This window comes from Eumetopias jubatus, unplaced genomic scaffold, assembly GCF_037043125.1.
Source record: "Eumetopias jubatus isolate StellerSeaLion01/CBP00866 unplaced genomic scaffold, mEumJub1_p1.0 scaffold_1, whole genome shotgun sequence".
In the NCBI taxonomy this organism is placed as follows: domain Eukaryota; kingdom Metazoa; phylum Chordata; class Mammalia; order Carnivora; family Otariidae; genus Eumetopias; species Eumetopias jubatus.
In genome coordinates this window covers 81,579,126-81,601,176 of record NW_028274807.1, presented here as the reverse complement: position 1 = coordinate 81,601,176, position 22,051 = coordinate 81,579,126, and the positions used below count along the sequence as shown (strand labels likewise).

General features: G+C 44.0%; 1 protein-coding gene and 2 pseudogenes across 2 annotated transcripts; 1 reads left to right on the top strand and 2 right to left on the bottom strand.

Annotated features, from left to right (window-relative positions):
• Positions 1-600: 600 nt before the first annotated feature.
• LOC114207097 (5-hydroxytryptamine receptor 3C-like) lies at positions 601-5,700 on the top strand. Its single transcript, XM_088022973.1, is given in 10 exon segments — positions 601-667; positions 1,963-2,129; positions 2,557-2,601; positions 3,312-3,421; positions 3,721-3,890; positions 4,235-4,395; positions 4,760-4,871; positions 4,874-4,960; positions 5,170-5,395; positions 5,499-5,700. Coding segments are annotated over 10 exon segments (1,347 nt in total).
• Positions 5,701-12,356: 6,656 nt separating this feature from the next.
• LOC114206909 (actin-related protein 2/3 complex subunit 1A pseudogene) lies at positions 12,357-13,887 on the bottom strand (annotated as a pseudogene).
• A 40-nt stretch (positions 13,888-13,927) lies between these two features.
• Positions 13,928-20,946, bottom strand: LOC114207094 (tetraspanin-17 pseudogene; annotated as a pseudogene). Its single transcript, XR_003608782.2, has 2 exons — positions 18,073-20,946; positions 13,928-15,304 (listed from the first exon to the last, which is right to left on the bottom strand). The product of XR_003608782.2 is annotated as a tetraspanin-17 pseudogene (transcript).
• Between the last annotated feature and the right edge of the window lie 1,105 nt (positions 20,947-22,051).

Below are 22,051 nucleotides of genomic sequence, written 5' to 3'. Positions count from 1 at the left end.
GGCTGTGGGGGCAGAGGTCTTTTAGTCAGGTTTATATCATGAAAAAGAAGCTTACTCTCAATACTTTTAACTCACTATTGACAATAATCCCTAATGTCCACAAGTAGATAAAGGATACATTTCTAGGTCTGCAACAAAATAATTACATGTTCTTGCCTTGCGAAATTAGCAGGTGTCTCCACCACATCCCTTTCTGAATGATCCATGCACTTTCTCTGAGGCATAGTTAGTTCCAGAAGCACCTGATGAGACCTTTATCAATGGCTTTACCTGCCCGATCTCCCACGTCCCCCATTTTCTCCGAAAAGTACTTGGAACTCAGATTGAAACCACTCATCTAGGCAAGGCTGCTAAACAGGTGTTTTTCCCCTGATCTTGAAGGCCTAACATCCCCCTGCCTGGAGCCCGGAAGGCATACCAGCACAGGGACAAAGCAGGACACTCTGCTGTGCCCTCTCTGGCCACAGCCTCTCACCAGGAAGTGGTCACCTGTCATGAGCACTATTGAAAACCGGGAACCAAGGTGTGATCTGAGCTCCTTTAAGCTCAAGAGTTTGGGGGCTCCTGGTGAATCCCCAGAGAAGAGTCCAGAAGAGGACGATGGAAGGGGGGTTGTCTGTGGAGGGGGGAGTCCTCCTCTACCTCACTGTCAGCTTTCTGCTTCCAGGTAAGATGGGGCAAGAACAAGGAAAGATGGGAATGCTGTTCTGGGCAAAATCCAGAAACCTTCTCATTCTCCAGAACTAGAGAACATCTAAAATAACTGGGTTAAACATTTTCTTTCTCTGTAGGATCTATGCTATGGCTTCCTTGGAAACAGACAAAAAACCCATTTCACTGATTAGTACACACAGCCCCTCTCTCATCTGCCTGCCTAGGCATCTACTGAACTGTCTGTCTTTCCATTTGCCACCTCTCCAATGCCACCCCTTTATAGTGTCCAACTTTTCCTTTCTACCAAGATATAGTAACTATGAACAGGGTGGTTTCGGTCCTGGTGACAGGAACATAGCTCTTTTCCCAGCTCACTCAGGAAGATCTTGTGGAGGAGGTGATGTAGAGGGGAAAGGACATTTTCTTCCCCTGCGATGTGTTTCTTCTTGGTTTGGAGATGTACCTTATGAGTTAGCTGGTATGGGGGAGTGCCTGGACGAGGCACAAGGACTTGTTGGGCTGTAGTTACAGGAATAACCACACAGTCATTTGTGGCTGTGATGAGGGTGAGAGGAGCCAAAGGGCTTCTACATTTCATTGCCTGGCTCCACCAAGCACATGGTAGATGATCAGTGAGATCCTCTCAGAATGGTGACCATGAAGCTGGTTCCCATGGGTCTTAGAGGAAGCCACTGAGCTGGAGAAGGGCACAGAGCACAGCACATAGTGGGTAGCCAATAAATTCACATTCAGGGCAACATTAAGTCCCCACATATTTCAGGGTGCACTCAGGTTGACTTCTTTCCAAATTTTTCCTTCCAGGAAATGGGAAAATATGAAAGCGGGAAGGGGTAATTAAGAAACAAAATTTTAGGGAAATTTTGTTTAGTGACTATGAGAATAAGTCATAATAGAGCTAGAAAGAAAAGAGTATGGTCAAACAAAAGCCAAAACTTCAGGGTTGGAACTACGGAAGGACTAGGACTCCCCAGAGAGGCTGTTTGCATACGAATCTGGGGGGGGCTTTATATGGGAGTAAAGCACAGTAAGAAAGGTCTGAGCCCTGGTTCAGCTCACCACATCAACTTCCCGCATTTGCCTACCAGACCAGCCCATGCTCCCCAGCCCTGGCAGGAAGGGCTTGGCCTTCAGAAATCTTGGCCCAGGAAGGAAGGGCTCACGTGCCTCACCCCGTGTCCACATTTTCTTTCTCTGCAGAGAGGCTCTCAGGCCTCAGCCCTGGTACTCCTCTCACGTAGGACACACAAAAGTCCTATTCCCAACTCATAGGGTCTCTGCTCTCTACAGGAAGGTCAAACGCTTTCACCATCAATTGCTCAGGCTTTGACCAGCACGGGGTGGACGCTCCTGCCTTCCAGACTATATTTAACCAGAAGGACTTCCGTCCAGTCATCAACTACAGCATCCCCACTCAGGTCAACATCTCCTTCACTTTGTCTGCCATCCTGGAAGTGGTGAGTTCTGACCCCTGCACTCTTTCCATTGACTGCTAGTAGGGAACAAGGAGTCTTCCTCCTGGCAACCCAACCTTGCACTGGTCCAGTGGTGAGCAATCCATCCCCAGATGCTCTACAAGTCAGATGTCCATCCTATGGGATGGAGAGACGTGAAGGGAACACGGCAGCGACGTTTCTGCAGGGAATATTTGTCCTGAGTTCTGTCCCTATAGGCAGATAAAACATATTTCCAATGGGCCCCCGTGCTGTCTTTCCCCCTACATTTTCCATGTAACCTGCATTTTTTGGACCCACGTTTCTTTTGGGACTTGTGACTGAAAAGCTGAACAGTCCCATGGGACCACGTAGGAAACAAAGTCAAGCGCTGGACTGGGACCCGATCTCAGAGCATTAATCATCCTGAATGAGGACTTCTTTTTGTCAGGATGAACAACTTCAGCTGCTGACATCATTTCTGTGGTTAAAGTTGGTACGTAAGTCCAGCTTAGCTCTCTTCCCCCTTTTTCCCCTTTTTTCTGGGCTTGTTTGTAAAAATCACATTTGTTGAAATTGGCAGTGCCTGAGGGAGTAGATAAATCCAACCAAAATGGGCCCATGCTCATGACAAATAGCTTTCTGAGCTGCCAAACAACTTTGAAAGACACAGATGGAAAATGCAGAAAGAAGGGGGAAGTACCTTTGAAATCCCCTAAGTAAGCTCCAGGCCCAAAGTTATCCAGCACCCAACTTCCGATTTCCCTTGAGTGTGAAGTGAAAGGCCAACAAGACTTTGTTAGCTAAACAACGGGGACATTATCACCAGGAGAGAAGAGGAATCAGAGTTTAAAAGGAAATGAGGTTTAAAAAAAAAGTGACATGCATAACAATGTGCAAAGTATGAGTTTACCTGTGTAAGTAAAAATGAATGCTGGAATATGTATTAATTTTTTTTCTAGAAAGATACCCAAGAAACTGTTAATAAGGAGACTGAGTTGGGGATATGAGCTGAGTTGGAGTGAACTGAGGAGGGAGAAGCTTGTTTTTTATGTTACACCTTTCTGGAATGGTTAAAATTTTATCATATGCCTGTAGTACATACATTTAGAGAAAAATACATACACGTGTGTGTGTGGAAGGGTATATGACATAAACTAGCTCCAGGTTTCAGCCATAACCATCCCTCTGTGCTCTGTGCTCTAGATCTGGAATAACCCATTCATCAGCTGGGATCCAGAAGAATGTGGTACCATCAGTAAACTCACTGTGACAACTGAGAACTTGTGGCTCCCAGACATCTTCATCGTGGAATCGTGGGTACCAGGGCTAGGGAAAGCTGGAGCAGAGACCCTTCTGCAAGGGGCAGGCCAGGGTGGTATGGGGGAAACCCATTCAGTGGGACCACCAAAAACTTATTTCAGAGGAGCACAATCATGGCTCATCAACTGTCTCTCATTTCTAGAAGATGTTTCTTCTAGAAATGAGAAAGTGGTAAGCAGAAAAGATGGCAGAATGGCCATAGTGAGTAATGTTGGGAAGCCCCACCTTAAGAGAGAAGCTTAAGCTGATGTGAAACCCAAAGCATCTGCCTCTCTCCCCTTCTACCACTTAGCATGGATGTGGATCAGACCCCAGAAGGCCTCTCTGCATATGTGACCAATGACGGTCACGTTGTGTATAACAAACCAATGCAGGTGACCAGCATCTGTAGCCTGGACATCTTCTACTTCCCCTTTGACCAGCAGAACTGCACACTCACCTTCAGCTCTTTCCTCTACACAGGTGAGTTGCGGTGGGGGTTCCGGCATGGGGTAAAATGAGATCAATGAGTGGGGCAACAAAACAGCACACACAGCAAAGTTATCTTTTTAAATACCTAAAAAGGGACAGTGGAGTATTTGCTGATCGGGGGTGTGTGGGTGGTGGGGTGGGGGAGTTGAACTTAGGAGGAGACAAGCCTTCTGAGAAAGCCCAGAATTGAAAGGAGGCGACTGAGGAGCGAGGAAGCCATGTTACTGGGCAGCCAGAGAGAGGGAGCTAAAGCAGTTTTCTAGCTCATCTCTCTGAGCCCTGCACAGAGCAGGTGCTAAACAGTGTGTTGAATGAATGTTTGTCTCCCCCTGCAGTGGAAAACATGTTGCTGGGCATGGAAAAGGAAGTGTATAAGATAGTGGACACCTCACGTGACATTGTCCGCACACAAGGGGAGTGGGAGCTCCTGGGCATCAACAAGGCCACCCCAAAGATGTCTGTGGGCTCCAGTCTTTTTGACCAGATCATGTTCTACGTAAGCCCAGAGACTGTGAGATGTGTCCGTCCCCCTTATCTCCCTCATCAGATCTTTCTAAATGCCTGAGCCTCTCACTTCTTGTCCCAAGACCAGAAACCCATTGGGTGCCACAACCCTCACAGGCTTCCTGTCTCCCAAGTCCCCCAGAGCAGCCCCCCTCTCTGAACCTGCCAGCTCTGGCATAGGTTTTCTTTGGTGCATATGGCAAAGTCTTTTTAGTCATGGGAAGGCTGCTTCTCAACCAGCCCCAGAAAGAGCTCCTGTTGGGCTGAGGACACCGAGGGAGGAAGGGTCTGGAATCATTCCCCAGGCTCCCCTCAGTCCTAGCTTCACCTGGTTCTCTGCTCTCTCCTCCCCCCAGGTGGCCATCAGGCACAGGCCCAGCCTCTATGTCATAAACCTGGCGCCCAGTAGCTTTCTGATCGCCATTGACGCCCTCAGCTTCTACCTGCCGGCAGAAAGCAAGAATCGTGCCCATTCAAGATAACCCTTCTGTTGGGCTACAACGTCTTCCCGCTCATGATGAATAAACTACTTCCTGCTAGTGGCACCCCTCTCATCAGTACGCCCACCTCCTCACTGTTGGAAAGTGGCGGGGGTGGGGAGGAAGGAGGCAAGGTAGACAGGTGCACTGGCTAGACCTGCTCAGACAGCTAAGGCAGAAGGGAGAAAGCAGGCATCTCAGAAAGGGCTCTCTGTGTGACACAGAGTAAAGGGGGATTGCTGGTTCTTCTGGGCCTCTCTCATGCATGCTCCTCACCCCCAACCCAGGTGTCTATTTTGCCCTGTGTCTGTCCCTGATGGCGGTCAGCCTGCTGGAGACCATCTTCATCACCTACCTGCTGCACCTGGCCACCACCCAGCCCCCACCCATGCCTTGGTGGCTCCACCCTCTGCTCCTCTACTGGGCCAGCCCAAGGAAATGCTGCCCCACTGCGCTCTGGAAGAATGTGGGCCCAGGCCTCATGCCCACTCACCTACCTGGTAAGGAAAATCTGCACTGCCTATACTGTCTACACTGGGCCCAGCCTCCCCAGTCCCCCACTTCCCCAATCCTGTCTCCTTCCTACTTCATGGCTGAGTCTCTGTCTTCCCTACAGGACCCAGGAGCCAGGACAATTGCTAGGGAAGGAGCTGGGACCCAGAGAGGCAGAGCTGAATGGGGCTTCAGGATTGACAAGCACCCAGCTAGCTGACCTGTGGGTGCAGTTCAGCCACAGGATGGACACCTTCCTCTTCCACCTCTACCTGTTCTTCTTGGCCTCCTCCATTATCACGGTCATCGTCCTCTGGAACACCTAGGAGCTGAATTCTAATGGTGCAAGAGCAAGCCAGTGTTCAGGTTTCTCCAGCTTCAACTGACCATCCCAGACCCCATTCCTCTGCTCCAATTTGCATACATAGTTCCAGATATGCAACGATCCCTGCTCCAGGGCTTACATAGAACCTCTGCAGACTCTCTCAGAAATAGGACTATATTTCTAAAACATAATGAATTCAGAATTTACACATTTATATTAGAAATATAACTTTTACTGGAAAAGGAAGACTTTATAATAAATGACTGCAAGTATTTACAAAAAAAAAACTAACTCACTGGTGTAGAGGAAAGGGATTAAACCTCTTTTTACATATAGGCTAACATATTTATTTATTCTTTTAATAAATACTTATTGAGCACCTACCACGTGCTAGGCACTGTTCTGAGTGCTGAGGGTACAGCAGTGAGCCAAGCTGACAAAAATCTCTACCCTCATGGAGGGTGGGTGGAGACTGACTGACAATAAAGAAGATAATAAGTGAAACATAGAGCATGTGCTAAGCGCCAAGGGGAAAAGCAAATTAGGGAAGGAAGAATGTGAGGTGGGGGAGGAGGAGACTGCAAGTTTAGGTGGGTGGCCAGGGAGGGCTTCATGATAATTTGCTGCCCAGCAGGCTCCTATGCATTACTCTAGAAAAGCATCAGGAGCATAGATGGTGCTATAAACAGATGTCCCCTCACAAATGGAGACTTGGGAATGAATCAAACACAGCTCTGTCCTCAAAAAGCTTGTGGCCCAGCTGGACAAATAAAATATATATGTTAAATAATTGCAATTAAGTGTAGAATCTGTTTTTAAAGTTTTGGTGAGTGCCATTGAAAAGAAACTGCTGTGAAGTTCAGAGAAGAAAGGATTCTTCTAGTGGGAGCAGAACTGTGGTGCTCAATCCTGTCTGCACATTAGAATCATCTGAAGAGACTTTTATTTTTTTATTTATTTTTTTAAGATTTATTTATTTATCTGAGAGAGCGAATGCACACATGAGTGGGGAGAGGGGCAGAGGGAGAGACTCCTCAAGCAGACTCCCAACTGAGCATGGAGCCCTACACGGGGCTCTACATGGGGCTCCACACAGGGCTCAATCTCACGACCCATGAGATCATGACCTGAGCCGAAACCAAGAGTCGGATGCTCAACCGAACCGACTGAGCCACCCAGGCACCCCTGAAGAGCCTTTTAAATAATCCTAGCCCCCAGGCCTTCTCCCAGACCAATTAAATTAGAACTTTGGTGTGGACCCTGGATTTGGTATATTTGAAAGCTCCCCATGAGATTCTAATGTGCACTCAGAATTGAAACAACGGAGGTAGCAGAGGAGGTAGTGTGAACTTGGACTCTGAAAGGTGACTAATGCATGAACAGATGGAGGGCTTGCTGGGACTGACTAATCACAGTGCACCTCTGGGGTTACATTAGTACATTAGTACATTAGTACATTAGAATCACTGCAGGATGGGCCTCAGGGGGCCAGGGGTTTGTGCAGCGGTAGTTGAACGGCAGGATCCAGGCAGAATGACAACACACTCGTTCTCCTGGTACTCAGATGGCTCAAGTGTCCAGAACAAACTCATAAAATCATCTACCAGAAATAGCCCCACAATAGAATGCAAAATAGCATAGGCACTTTGGAAAACAATTTGGCAGCTCCTCAAAGTGTTGAACATAGAGTAACCCTATAACCCAGCAATTCCACTCCTAGATACATGCCCCAGAGAAATGAAAACATATGTCCACACAAAAACTTGTGTGCGAATGTTCATAGCAACATTATTCAAAATGGCTAAAGCAACCCAAATGTCTATTAACTGATGAACAGATAAATAACATTTTTTATATCCACACAATGAAATATTATTACTTGCCTATAAAAAAAAATGAAGCACTCATACATGCTACAACATGGATGAACCTTGAAAACATTATGCTAAGTAAGAGAAAAGCCAGACACAAAAGACCACATATTATATAATCTCACTTGAATGAAATGTCCAGAATATGCTAATCTATAGGAACAGGAAGTAGATTAGTGGTAGCCTAGCACTTGGCAGAGAAAAGGGCAGGTGAATGAGGAATGACACTAAGGGGTATAGGATTTCTTTGGGAGATGATAAAAATGTCCTAAAATTAGACTGGTGATGATTGCATAACTCTGTAAATATACTAAAAACCATGGAACTATATACTTTAAATATGTGAATTTTGTGGTATGTAAATTATATCTCAATAAAGTTGCTAAACAATAACAAAAAATAAATACCCCACCACACAATTCTCTGAGCCTACCACTTCCTTCCTGCTTATTCTCTCATTCCCCTGCTCCCTGCTGCCATCTCCCTGACTCTCTGACTCCTGACTCCATATACTCAGTTTTCATCAATGTCTGTCCCTGGCCCTCCTCCACCATCATATGACTCACCAGGAGCCCACGGACTGCAGTTCCCCACTCACCTGTCAGCTCTGCACGCTTCCTTGATTTGGAAATCACCCACGACTTCAGGTCAGACACAGTTTCTACCATCCCTAACTATATGAAACATTCACCAGTCAGACCAACTCAGAGATCCTCGATAGAAGATGGGAATACAGATATTATGTACATGGGGCATGCCATCAGGCTCAAAGGAGAACTTCTGCTTCTATGGACCATCAAGTCATCTGGTCCCCAGAACAGCACCATGGAATGAATGAAATGAGTGAAGCATTCATTTACTCATGTATCCAATCTTTACTAACTGCTTATTTATGTGGTAGACATTTTATCTAAGAGCTGGGGATAAACAAGTAAGACAGATAGGAGGCGGCTGATCTTCTCAAGTAACAAACTGCTGATTTCATATACTGATAATTACTCCAAAGAAAATAAAACAGGGTAATAGGACAGAGAGTGACACACAGATTAACAGGATGTTCTAGGAAGGCCTCTCTGAGAAAGTGACACTTGAGCCAGCCAAGAAACAGATAATCATATAATGATGAGATATGTCCTGGGATTCATACTGATGTATTCATACGGGGAGGCTGGGATGAAACATGATAGACAAGCACTACAATTATAGAAGCAGATCTGGATAGCCAGGATCCTTAGATGAACAAGGTGAGAAATTGGAAAGAAGTCCCATATTGATTATTTTGATGCTATTGTGTAATGTTTAAGGATTGTAGGGGTAAACATTTATAATCCATTCAAAGGGTTTAAAACAGAAACTTTCAAATGGCTTTGATCATAAAAACTATTTTACTCACCTATGTATACGGCCTTACTTGAAAAAGAACTGGTGGTAATATAGAATTAAAAAGGAACAAAATTAAAAGTTGCAGAAAAGTTATTGCTAGAATTGCTCACTACATACTTACTATATACCATATGAGAGACTGTGAGTTTACCCATTTAATTATAAAACAATGCCTTATAAACTTTAAAATAGGTAATACTTTTACAACACTTGTCTTGATATTATAAATTATTTAGCTTCTATTCTCTGAAAGAACATCACCAATGCACTGTCACAAGCAGATTTTGAGGGAATTTGTATATGTCCACTTTAACAATAAGATAGACACCTGAAACACAAAGTGAAATTACTTTTGATGCAAATGCATCACAACACCCTGAAGGGGAGAATCAAACAATCCATGTGATTTTAAATAGACGATGATGATGAAACAAAGCTAGCAGTTTATTAAAGAGCATGAATAGCAATTCAACCACCTCAGACCAATGCTGCTGATGCTCTGATAAGAAAAAGCCCCGGAAATTGAAAGAATCCCAACAAGCCCCATGTCTGCTTGCAGGTAGGATTTTGTGACTGTCTCACAGGCTGCAGGATCATAGTAGAATGCCAAATTGGATTCTGGAGGACATTGAGTAATGTGCAAATTTTAGTTTACAAATGCCTCATTTTTAGCAATCCTGAATTAACAGGTCCTTAGTGATGTGTAAAGCTGAAAGGAAGACCTGAAGTGTTTGTGTTTGTCAGTCCTTTGGGAGATCCATACCGCCCTCTAGTGGGGACCCTACTCAGACCCTTCTGAGATTGGTTACCTTAGGATTTGGCAAAAGAGCATACTACGGATACTACATTATCCATATTTTCCTGACTAAATTTTGGACACATTGTCAGATGATTTGTAAATGTGAACAGGCCTATTAAAACCTACAAATAAAATTATATTCATAGACTTAGTGAATTGCCTTTATTAAAAAACAGTTACATGAGGGGTGCCTGGGTGGCTCATTCGGTTAGGTGTCTGACTCTTGATCTCAACTTAGGTCTTGATCTCAGGGTCGTGAGTTCAAGCCCCACACTGGGCCCCACATGGGGCTCCACACTGGGCGTGGGGCCTACTTTAAAAAAAAACAAAGTTACATGAAAAGAAATATGAAAGTTGCAAAAACCAACCAACCAACCAAAGAACACATATCAACATGCACCTGTGGTTTTCATCATTGACCTACTGTTGAAGTTGACAAGCTCATGAACTATTATTCCATCTGTCCTTGTTGAGCAAGAACTCTGATGTCTGAGTATTAATAGGTCTGAAGTAAAATAGAGATGTGGTGGCTTCTATAGTTTTCATGAAAGATTGTTAGTTTAGGCCTTTCTTTGGTTTGGACATAGAAAAGTTATTTTTTTAAAAGATTTTATTTATTTATTTATTTGAGAGAGAGAGAGCACAAGCAGGAGGGTGGGGAGAGGGAGAAGCAGGCTTTTCACTGAGCAAGAAGCCCAACACGAGGCTTGATCCCAGGACCCTGGGACCATGATCTGAGCTGAAGGCAAAAGCCCAAGCGATTGAGCCACCCAGGCACCCCTAGAAAAGTTATTTTAACAATAGCCCTCATTTACTGAGTACTTTTTTTTTTTGTCAGGGGAGAGAGAGAGAACATGAGCAGGGGGAGCGGCAGGCAGAAGGAGAAGCAGGCTCCCCGCAGAGCAAGGAGCCCAGTGTGGGACTCCCAGGACCCTGGGGTCAGGGCCTGAGCTGAAGACAGACACTTAACCAACTGAGCCACCCAGGCATCCCCCAAGTACTTTCTATATGCCAAGTCTATCACATCCATTATGTTATTTTATCCTCACAACTCTATGAGGTAGGTTTTAACATTATTCCCAGTTTGCAGATAAGGACAGGGTTCAGGTAGAAGGAAGTTAAGATCCTTCCCCAGGATCACACAGCAAGTAAATGATAGAACCATTTTGAACCCAATTATGTCTAACTCTTACTCTTATGTTTTAATATTGCCAAGGAATGCAGAAATAATAATTCTTGAATAATTCTTGAATAAACTAAGCTCTAGACTCTGAATCCAGAATGATCTCCACCAAAGGATTCATCCCACCGCACTCTATCTGATAACGCTTAACCTCTGGATGTCAGTCTTCACTGTAGCCACCACCAGCCTTTGGACTTTCCACAGCTCTCATGATCCCCTGGCCTCTCACTGGGACCCTTAGAAACTGACTTGTTCACACACACACACACACACACACACACACACACACACAAATGAACGCATGTTTAACTGGTGGAATCTGAATAAGCTATATGGATCATACTGTTTATTTTTTTTTTAAGATTTTATTTGACAGAGAGAGAGACAGCTAGAGAGAGAGACAGCTAGAGAGGGAACCCAAGCAGGGGAAGTGGGAGAGGGAGAAGCAGGCTTCCCTCAGAGCAGGGAGCCCGATGTGGGGCTCAATCCCAGGACTCTGGGATCATGACCTGAGCTAAAGGCAGACGCTTAACGACTGAGCCACCCAGGCACCCCTGGATCGTACTGTTTAAAGACAGTTTTTAGAAAGAGGCAAAATCATGACTCTCATACAAATATAAAAAGGAATACATATTGGGGCACCTGGGTGGCTCAGTCGTTAAGCATCTGGCTTCGGCTCAGGTCATGATCCCAGTGCCCTGGGATCAAGCCCCACATTGGGCTCCCTGCTCAGCGGGAAGCCTGCTTCTCCCTCTCCCACTCCCCCTGCTTATGTTCCCTCTCTCACTATCGCTCTCTCTGTCAAATAAATAAATAAAATCTTAAAAAAAAAAGGAATACATATTGAAGAATTGATTGAACTCATACATTATGAGAGAACCAGACAAATGTTATAACTGGTTCAAAGGAAAAGTCAAGAAGCACAGATTTATATAGAGTGAAGATACTGAATTGCAAATGGAGGTTATAAGTCCACTGGAACTCTACAGGACATGGCAGAGTTTGCATATTGACAATGTTGAATTTTACCTGAGCCCTGTGTTCCCAGAAAACACCAACAGTTAAGAAATCTCCCCAATACTTTGCTTTCTGAGATCCCACCACCCTTTTGTGTTCCGGAAATGGCTGATAGAAAAGAACCACCTTTCCCTGAATGACTTAGATAAGACTCACTCACCATCCATTCTTTCTCATGACTCCTGTAGGCCTTACAGGTGCCTCCCTTGTTTACTTGTGACAAGACCAAACAAACATTTCCCCTTTTGCCTGAACCCACCAGCAAGGCAAGACACAGATCCTCCAAATTCCAGTTTTTTGTCACATGAATGATTAACCGAAATTAGAGCTGTTTATCCCCTAAAACGAACCAGAGACAGAGCTAAACATTTCCTATTTAACTGACTGAGACTTCTTCTTTTTTTTTTTTTACACATTCAGTATTTTTATTTGTTTAGCAGACAATGGACATGTCTCCCACCCTTTCCTTTAAGTTAGTGTGACAATTTTCCATAATATACTACTTAAAGAGAAGCTTTGGTCAAGAATGGAATGAAATAGCAAAAACAAAAAACAGAAAAACCCAAATCACGGCTGCTTTTAAAAAACCAACACTGTCACCAGTTATATTCAAACAAAAACACACAAACGATATTTGTGCAAAACCTGTCTTCAGTGTCTCCTTGCTGCTGGCTCTCCTCACCACCATGCACACGGCGGGGCTGCGTCAGTGCATTTGTCAGTCTGTCAGTCTGTCCATTTGTCATGCTGGATCTGGGAGGCTCACTCAGCTTCACATTATCCGGAGGCCCTGGATGGAAGACTCTAAGGTCTTGAAATCCCAAACTGTCATGGCTCCATCGATGCCAGTAGTGCAAAATTTGCGACAATCTTGCTTGTCCACCTCATAAATAAGACACCTGAGTGATGCTATTCTGGCGCAGCGTCTCCAAGGCTGTGTTGCGGTCCTCAGTCGTGGCCCTCTTGTCCATGTTGCGAAAGCGCTCCATGGCAGACGTGTTGCGCTGGATGCTCTGTTTGGGAATGTCTAGTTTGGAGACGAAGGTCAAGCAGCCACGGTCATTGTAGTTGAAGAGCATTGGGCAGCAGTCATGGCCCGCAGCTACAACACTAGTCTCTGAGACAAATGACACACTCAGAAGGGGCAGGAACTCTGTTTTCAGAGTTGAGACCTGCACACTTTTTGAGGCATCAGCAACGGATACGGTGCTGTCGTGGCTGACCCAGGCCAGGCGGCTCCCACTGGCAGAGAAGCTGACCCCATGTACCCAGCCACCAGTGCCGCTGCCACCAAACTCTGACATCAGCTGACCAAAAGGCATCTTGCTGCCCCAGGGCGCACTGGCTGGCTTTTCATCCACTTCTTTAATGTAGGCAGAAACACTCTGCATTTGAAATCACATGATCCTGCTGCCAGCAAAACATTGTTGGGATGCCAATCCAAGCTGAGGACCGTGGATCGAATTGGCTTTTTAATGTGCTTGCTTACCCACCAGTCATTTTCAGACTCAAAGTAACAAACAGAAATGAGTCGCGCTCCACTTCCCACAGCAAATTTGTTCTCTAGCAAGGACCACTTGACAAAAGTCGCTGCACGATTAATTCTCAGGATCACCAGGGTTGGCTTCCAGACACCATCTTTCTGACTCCAGACATAGGCATTGCGGTCTGCCCCACAAGTGACGATGTGGTCACTCTTGGGAGCCAGTCGATACCTGTAATGTGTCCGTTGTGCTCCTTGAGTTCATGAGCTTTCCCCCACTGGCTCCCGTTCTTCTTATAGATGTGGACTTCATGATTATTGGGGCTAAGAGCAATCTGGGTACAATCCCTGTTCCAGGCATGACAGGTGATTGGCTCTAGTAAAAACTGATGCAGGGACATTATTCTTAGTGTTTTCAAAGGATAGAAAGCTGGGATCGGGACAGTGCGGACCGGCTCGGAGCGGAGAATTCGCGGACTCTGGTCAGTCGACGCGAACAGGCTCTGGCGGACACGGGTGGAGGACCGAGGCCCAGAGGGAGCGGCTGACCTGACTGAGACTTCTGATTGTGAAATACTCCCAACTGTAAATCATTCCACCTATAACTTGTCCACTTCACCCTATTAAAAGTCTAAGGCAATACTACCCTGCCGAGATACTGATCTGTAGATCTGGGTGATCTCCCTACTGTAGCAGCCTAAATAAAATCAATCTTTCTTCTTTTTTAAGATTTTATTTATTTATTTGACAGAGAGAGAGAGACAGCAAGAGCAAGAACACAAGCAGGGGGAGTGGGAGAGGGAGAAGCAGGCTTCCTGCTGAGCAGGGAACCTGATGCGGGGCTCAATCCCAGGACCCTGGGATCATGACCTGAGCTGAAGGCAGATGCGTAACGACTGAGCCACCCAGGTGCCCCCTAAATAAAATCAATCTTCTTAATTGTTTGGTTTTTGTCATTGGCAATATTCATCAGTTACCTGCAATTTTAAAAAGTTGATAAATAGCCCAGAGACAATGAACAGGGCTCTTATCAGAGAGCTGGGAACTGTTATCCTAGACAATGCATAATTTCTCATTGAAGTACACATTTTTTTCTATAATATCTCTTTTGATCAAAAATAATCTCAAAGGAAGATTATTCTTTTTTTATTTTTTTATTTTTTATTTTTTAAATTAACATATAATGTATTATTTGTTTCAGGGGACAAAGGAAGATTATTCTTGATTGCAGATAAGGCTGGTCTCTAACTTCACTATTTACACTGGTGCAACAAGAGTGATAATTTGCCACTTAGGCCTCCTTAAACTTGCTTTGTTGAAAGGCTTCCCCCCAAAATCTCAAATTTGACTTTTAAAAGCCTCTGAGGTTAGATAGTCACACCAAGAACTCAACACCTGAATTCAGCTGTGGTAGCCATTCGGTGAATTTGTCTCTTCTTGAAGTTCTCCAAATACCCTAAGATTCCCGGGTCTGACAAGAAAGTGACCTTACCCACCAGAAGCTGAGAACTTTGTAAGCCAGATACCAACCAATTTTCCTGGAAGGGTTTGTAAGTATTGGCTCCATAAAGTCAACCTAGGTCCTTAGATGTGTCTGGCCATATCTGATTAAAGGAGTATCATTTCCAAATATAACACTCCAGGCAAGTCCTTGGTTGCACACCCAGTGTTTCCAATTATGTCCTGGTAAAAAGGAGGACAGATTCTTACTGAATCTATGCCAATAATTATATTGTCATGAAAATATGATAATTATATTGTCATGAAATTAAGAATATTTGATAAAAGTTTCCAAATTTTAGAGGGCTCCAGGCAAAGAGAATGAGCTATCATTCACAAATGTTTCCTTTTGGTGTACAAAAGCAGAGTCTGAAAAAAAGCAGAGTTATAATTGTTAAATTGTTATGAGTTATAGCTAGCTTAAGAGGAAAGAAAAAGGGCTTCCTTAAATATCCAGAAAATAGAACATTATGAAAATATCAATAATAGTTTAAGCAAAAACAGTAATCATCCCTCATCAATTCATCAGTCCTATGTAATTAATTCTTGTTTCAGTGGATCTTGGGCTAGCAGTCTTATGAACCTATTGTCTTCTCTAGAGTTCCAGAAATCCTGGCTCAGTCCACTAGTATGGTCTCAAATTAAGTGATGCCATAAGAAACCTGTACCCCAAAGTATCTGGCATAGTCCTTTTCCACAGAATTCTGAAACATTCCTTGGTTGAAGATGAAGTACTCTGGCTTATAGTTGATTGAAAATCTTTCAGGGAAGCATCAAATAAAAAACTATCTGTATATGACAAAAAAAATTTTTTTAGAGTGGGAGAGAGAGAGAGAATCTTAAGCAGGCTTCATGCCCAGAACAGGGCCTGCCTCAGGGCTTGATCTCACAACCTTGAGATCATGACCTAAGCTGAAATCAAGAGTCAGACGCTAACCAACTGAACCACCCAGGTGCCCCAAATCTACCATCTTAGCCATTTTTTTTAACAACAATGGGCTCAAACTCTTGACCATGAGATCAAGAGTTGGACACTTACCTGACTTAGCCAGGCAGGCGCCCCTGTATATGACAAAAAATTTTAAATGGTTGTAGTTAGCCTACTAGCTTATTACTGACAATTTTAAAAAATGGAAGAGCAGATAAGAAATCATTACAAGAATTATGCAAAATGATAAGGAAATTTGGTTTTTTCTATGGCATGCAAACCAAGATAATAAAGTCAATCTAAGGGCACCTGGGTGACTCAGTTGGTTAAGTGTCTGTCTTTGGCTCAGGTCATGATCCCAGGGTCCTGGGATCGAGCCTTGCATTGGGCTCCCTGCTCAGCAGGGTGTCTGCTTCTCCCTCTCCCTCTGCTGTTCCCTACTCCACCCCACCCCACCCCACTTGTGTGATCTCTCTAAAAATAAATAAATAAAATCTTTTTTAAAAAAATAAAATAAAGTCAATCTAAGAAAAGCTTTAGACAAAGTAATAATAAATACGATTAACTCTATTTTCAAATTAGACAGTGAACATTACATCTAATTTATAAAAATGGATGAACACCCTTTTTACAAAGAAAAAATATTGAAGGGAATCTGTGTGGCTCAGTCAGTTAAGTGTCTTCCTTCAGCCCGGGTCATGATCTTGGAGTCCTGGGATCGAGCCCTAAGTCAGGCTCCCTGCTCAGCCGGCAGCCTGTTTCTCCCTCTACCTGCCACTCCCACTGCTTGTGCTCTCTCTCTCTCTGTGTCAAACAAATAGAATCTTGAAAGAAAAAGGAAAAAATATTGAGACATAACATATAATAATCCTGACTTTATATATCATGAATATACCAAGATTTTTGTAAGAATACACCAAGAACATATCAAGAATGCCAAGTAAAGAGATTCAATAAATCTTGAGTAAGTCCTAAACATCTGTATATTAATTAAACTACATAGATCAGTGATATGGATCCCCAGTTGGAGCCCAGAAGATGCTAGATTCAAATTTAACAAGTAAAAATGTGACCATGCTAATATTAAAAAGAAATAATAACTGATTATGACCAAAGGCTCCAACCACATAACCAAGAGATCTGCCGCCCTCTCCTGGAGGCCAATACCCCATGATTCAGTTCTGGCTTAAAGGAAAGAGGACACATGCAGAACGTCTAGACTTACTTTTGCTTTTTCTTCCTTTCTTCCTCTTAAAAAAAAAATGAGGTAAGTTCACATAAAAATTACAAAAATTGTACAAAGACCTCCTGTGTACATGTCACTGGGATTCCTCAATTGTGGATATTTCTAAATCATTGAGAAACAGTTGCAGAATTCATGACCCATTAACCCTGAATATTTCAGTACATATTTCCTAAAAATGAGGACGCTCTCCCATACAATCACAGTACAACCATCAACATCAGAAAATTAACATCAATCCAAGATTCCCATCTAATTTATAAGCCCTATTCAAATTTTTCCTTTGGTCCCAATAATGTCTTTTATAGATGCAGGATTAAGCCCAGAAATACACTGCATTTAGCTTCAGTCTCCTTCAATCTGGAACAGTTTCTCAATCTCCTTGTCTTTCATGATCTTGACATTTGTGAAGAGTACTGCCAGTTATTTTTTGAGGATTGTCCCTCAATTTGTATTTGTCTAATATTTACTTATAATTTATGCATTTTTTGCAGGAATACCCCAGAAGCGATACTGGGTTCTTCTCAGCACATCAAGGAAGTGCACAACGTCAATTTGTCCCTTTACTGATGATACAACTATTAACGAGTAGTTAAATGAATTTGTTGATTAGTAGTTAATTAAATTAGTAGTTAATTAGAGGTTATAATTAGCAGGTATGTCATGCTTATTAATTAATAATTAATAAGAGTTTTGCAGAAAGATGCTTTGAGACCATGTAATTATCCCGTTCCTCAACATAATGATTCTTGTATGAATTACATATTCAGGGATCTTTACAAAATCATCCTTTTCTAATTCCATCAATTCTTCTACACTTATTCATTGGCACTCTAATGTAAAGTAGAGCTTTCCCTTTTATTTTATTCATTTATATCAGAACATATTCATGGGTCATTATGTTTTTCAAAGAGTTAAATCCACTATTATCAATATTTATTTTGATGTTCAATTGTTTGGACTTACCTTAGACCAACAAAGAAGAAAGCAGTAGTTGATGATATGGCAGTGCCAGGAATGTGGGGAAAATGACCAATTCATTTGTCAAGGCCCTTCTGCCAAAGACCACCAGAAACATACATGTAGTTAGACAAGTCAGCTTTACTACTCATTGCAACAAGGCAGAACAAAAATCACAGGTAACCATGGAATATCTCAGTGAGAGATAATTACAAAGAACCTGTTATAGGATTTGGTCTTCCCTTGGGTGGTTTGGAGAGAGTATAAAGAAGCAAGGCTCTGTCCAAAATTGAATACTGTCAGAGATCAAGGGAATGACTGCATAAGGAGTAATAGTCATTCATTTAGCAAGAGAGGGGATATTTGGTATTTTGTGGTTTTATATAGTTATCTTATATGTGAGTAAACAAAATTATGAAGCAGCCTTGTTTTATCCATTCTATCATGGTCTCAGGGTAATCATGTCTGAGGCTGGTATTCTGTAAGATTGTTTAAAATGAACAAATGGCCTGTGAGTGTTAGATCACTTTGGACATCAGAGGCTGCTTTTTTTTTTTTTTGCACAATATTGTGAGCTGCATTTATTGTAGCATTTGTAGCATGTAGAGACCACCCACAGCCTGTGTCTTTCAGAGACCAGAGGACACCGCCCAGCCTGCACCTGGGAGCCACGATGCTAGGTGCCTGCCCCACACCCTGCCCACCTGCAGCAGCTCCCAGCATTCCTGAACGGTGGAGTCCCCCGGGCCCCCATGGGGGACTGTCCCAGAGGGATCTACCGTGGCAGGGGGGCCACAGCTGGCCCCCACACCTTTTGTTCGACTAGCAGGGTTTAAGATGTTTTTTTATTAGTTGCCAACAACTTAAAAATCAGAATACTTCACATAAAAATCTAGCTTTTTGGCTTCTCCAGATTTCTTGCATTAGACCTACCTGCATTCCCGCTTTACAGCAATTAGCTACAACTGAAGGACAGCCACCAATTTCAGGTGGGAATCTGTGCTTTGCCACAATCCCCACCACATCTTATTGCCACTCAAGGCCAGTTGCAATTAGCGACTCAGACTCAATCATGCAAAATGTCACAAAGAAATGTCTCTCTCTATCCCATCTCCAGGACTAGCAGGAAAAATTAGAGTCTCACTGCAAAGGCCTCACAACTCAAAGGCCTACTTTATTTTTATAACCCACCTGGCCCTGAGGGCATCTAAGTTAGCGATCTGTGCACTAGCCCAAACCTCTCCTTTCATCCACAAATGCTCACTCCACACATACCCCTTTGTGCAGATCTGAGAACAGTAGCCAGACTTCCCAAATCTGAGCCAGTTTGCTCCTTTAGAAGTTTGTAAATTCCCTGAAACCCAAAGAACCAGTAAGCAGGGTGGACACACCAGGCACAGGGCTGTACCTGGGTGGGGTTGCCCTAGGAAAGCCAGATCCAGGTAAAGCTGTGCTGGCGCGCCCTCTAGTGGCCAGGAAGCAACTCTCCAGGCCACCGGGAAGCCACCGGGAAGCCACCGGGAAGACTGAACTAGATTCCAAGTGAGCCTAGGAGCCAACCATCAGTGGCCCCCAAACCTGGTTCCCCCTATCCCCACCGGTGCCAAGCTCAGGCTTCCAGCTTCCTCCTGCCCCAAACCTTCCTGATCTCCATCCCACGCACGGTGGCACCCATCTTAGCCCCCAGGAGGACCAGACCCTTCCCAGGCTGTGGCCTCTTCCGGGCAGGCTCCAGCCTCCCCATTCTTCACTCTCCCAGGCTTCGATCCAGGTTAGGCCCATAGCAGCCTGGCAGCATTTGCAGGGGAAAACCTTGCAGAGTTGGAGGAGGCCAATTCCCAGCCTACAGGGTCAGGCAGGCAAGGCACTTAAGTGAGCAGAACAGGCCAGGCGGGTCCCTCAGAGAACGGGAAGCGCACATTCCAGGAGCGAATGCCACCAAAGAGCCGCTGTGGCCAGACAGCCATTCTTCACAAGATGCTGGGGATCTGGACTTTTATGTGAAATATACCAAGTTTTAAAGGTTGGCTCAATGTATACACAATCCAGGCCAAGAAAACAAGTTGGCAGGGTGGGTCCAGGCCGGGGCCCCAGGCAGACAGCACAGCTGAGGCCCTGCAGCCGACAGAACCTCTGAGATGGTGGGCATAAGCCAGTGGTTTTCAAGGTTTTGTTTATTTGAGTAGTTTGTAGCCATCTTCATGTTTGATCCAGTTGGCCTTCACTGCCTTGATGTTACTCACAAGGTTCTGGGCCAGGCAGACACCAAAGATCTGGAGGAGAGTGATGTCCACAAAGACCCCAGCCACAACGATCAGGTTGTCCTGCAACCACTTCTCAGACTGGCCCACACAGCCTTTGGTGTGGATGGAGCCCTGCTGCTTCAGCTCCAGTTTGAGCAGGACATCATAGCCACACTGGGTGTTGAGGACATCTTCCGCAGGGTCACTGACGCAGCAGGAGAAGGGCACCCTGCAGCGCTCCTGGCTCAGGTTCAAGTCAGTGCAGTTGAAATAGATATTGAGGTTCCAGTCATTAGGCCCTCGGGCTCCGCAGCAAGACCAATATTCCTGAGCAAAGTCAATGAGGTTCTGGAGGTCAACGTCGTCCCGATAGGCCTTGACATTGTTGTTGATGAAGATATTGAGCTGGTCTCGAATCCAGTCCTTGAATACGAAGGCCAGGATCCCTGTTGCTAGCTCCAGGAAGAAGATGAGGCCGAGGAACACTGAGAAAAACTTGAGCAGGAAGGTGTTCTCCCGGAGGGCCCCAATGCAGCTGGCAAAGCCCAGCACCGACATGACGCCTCCAACCACTACAAACAGCCACACTAGGTCGAGGCCTCCCAGATCTGTCAGCGCCGAGATATTGGAGAGAATGCCCTTCTCACTCCAGGCCCAGAGGCCAATGGCTAGGAACAGGGCTCCCAGGACCCCAGAGGCTGCTTCTTATTTCTTTCTCACAAAGTGAAAGCGGAAGTGTGTGAGTGTGCAATGACACACCTCAGCATTTTAGCAGATTAGCTCAGCTTTCTATGGCCATATGCATCACTGACTTTATAATTTCTCAAAGTGGCAAAAATGAACATGCCTATACTGCCTTTTCATAGCATATAAAGTAAGAAGCAAGGGAGCGTGAAATGGGTGAAGGGGGTCAAAAGGCAAAAACTTCCGGTTATAAAATAAATATGTCATGGGATGTAACGTACAGCACGGTCACTATAGTTAGTAATGCCATACTGCGAATGTGACAGTTGCTCAGAGAATAGATCTTAAAAATTCTCATCACAAGAAAAAAATTTTATAACTATGTATGTTAACATGTTAACTAGACTTATGGTGGTAATCATTTTGCAATATATCAAATATCAAATCATTATTTTGTACACCTGAAACTAATACAATGTCATATGTCAATTACACCTCAATAAAAACAAAGAAAACCGAACATATGGCCTACCCTAACAAACCAGGGGAGGAACTTACAAAGGGGTTTCAAGAGCCTACTTAGTGGTAGTACTGCCCAAACGAAGAAAATACAGCTTTATGGTTAAGATCACATTCTCCAGGGTCAGACTACCAGGGTTCACCTTCCAACTCTGCTTCTTACTGACTATGTGACCTTGGGTAAGTTAAAAAGTAGAAGACTAATAGTTCCAGTTTCATAAGGTTGTTTTGAGGATTGAATGAAGTAATTCTCATAAATGTTACAGAACTATGCACTCAATAAATGTTAGCTCTTATTACAAAACAAAAATGAAGAAGCAAAACTATATACACTTAAAATTATGTTTAGTAATTGGTGTTTCAGTTTAGAAATGACCTAAACATCCAATAAATATCCATTAACTTGATTTAGTGTCAGTCCAAAGCTTTAGGTTACCTAACCCCCTCACAAATCCTCTTCAAGTTGACATACTACAGAACACAGTTACTGTTGAAATACAATTTTCAATAAATATAATAAAATAATTACTGTCAGAATG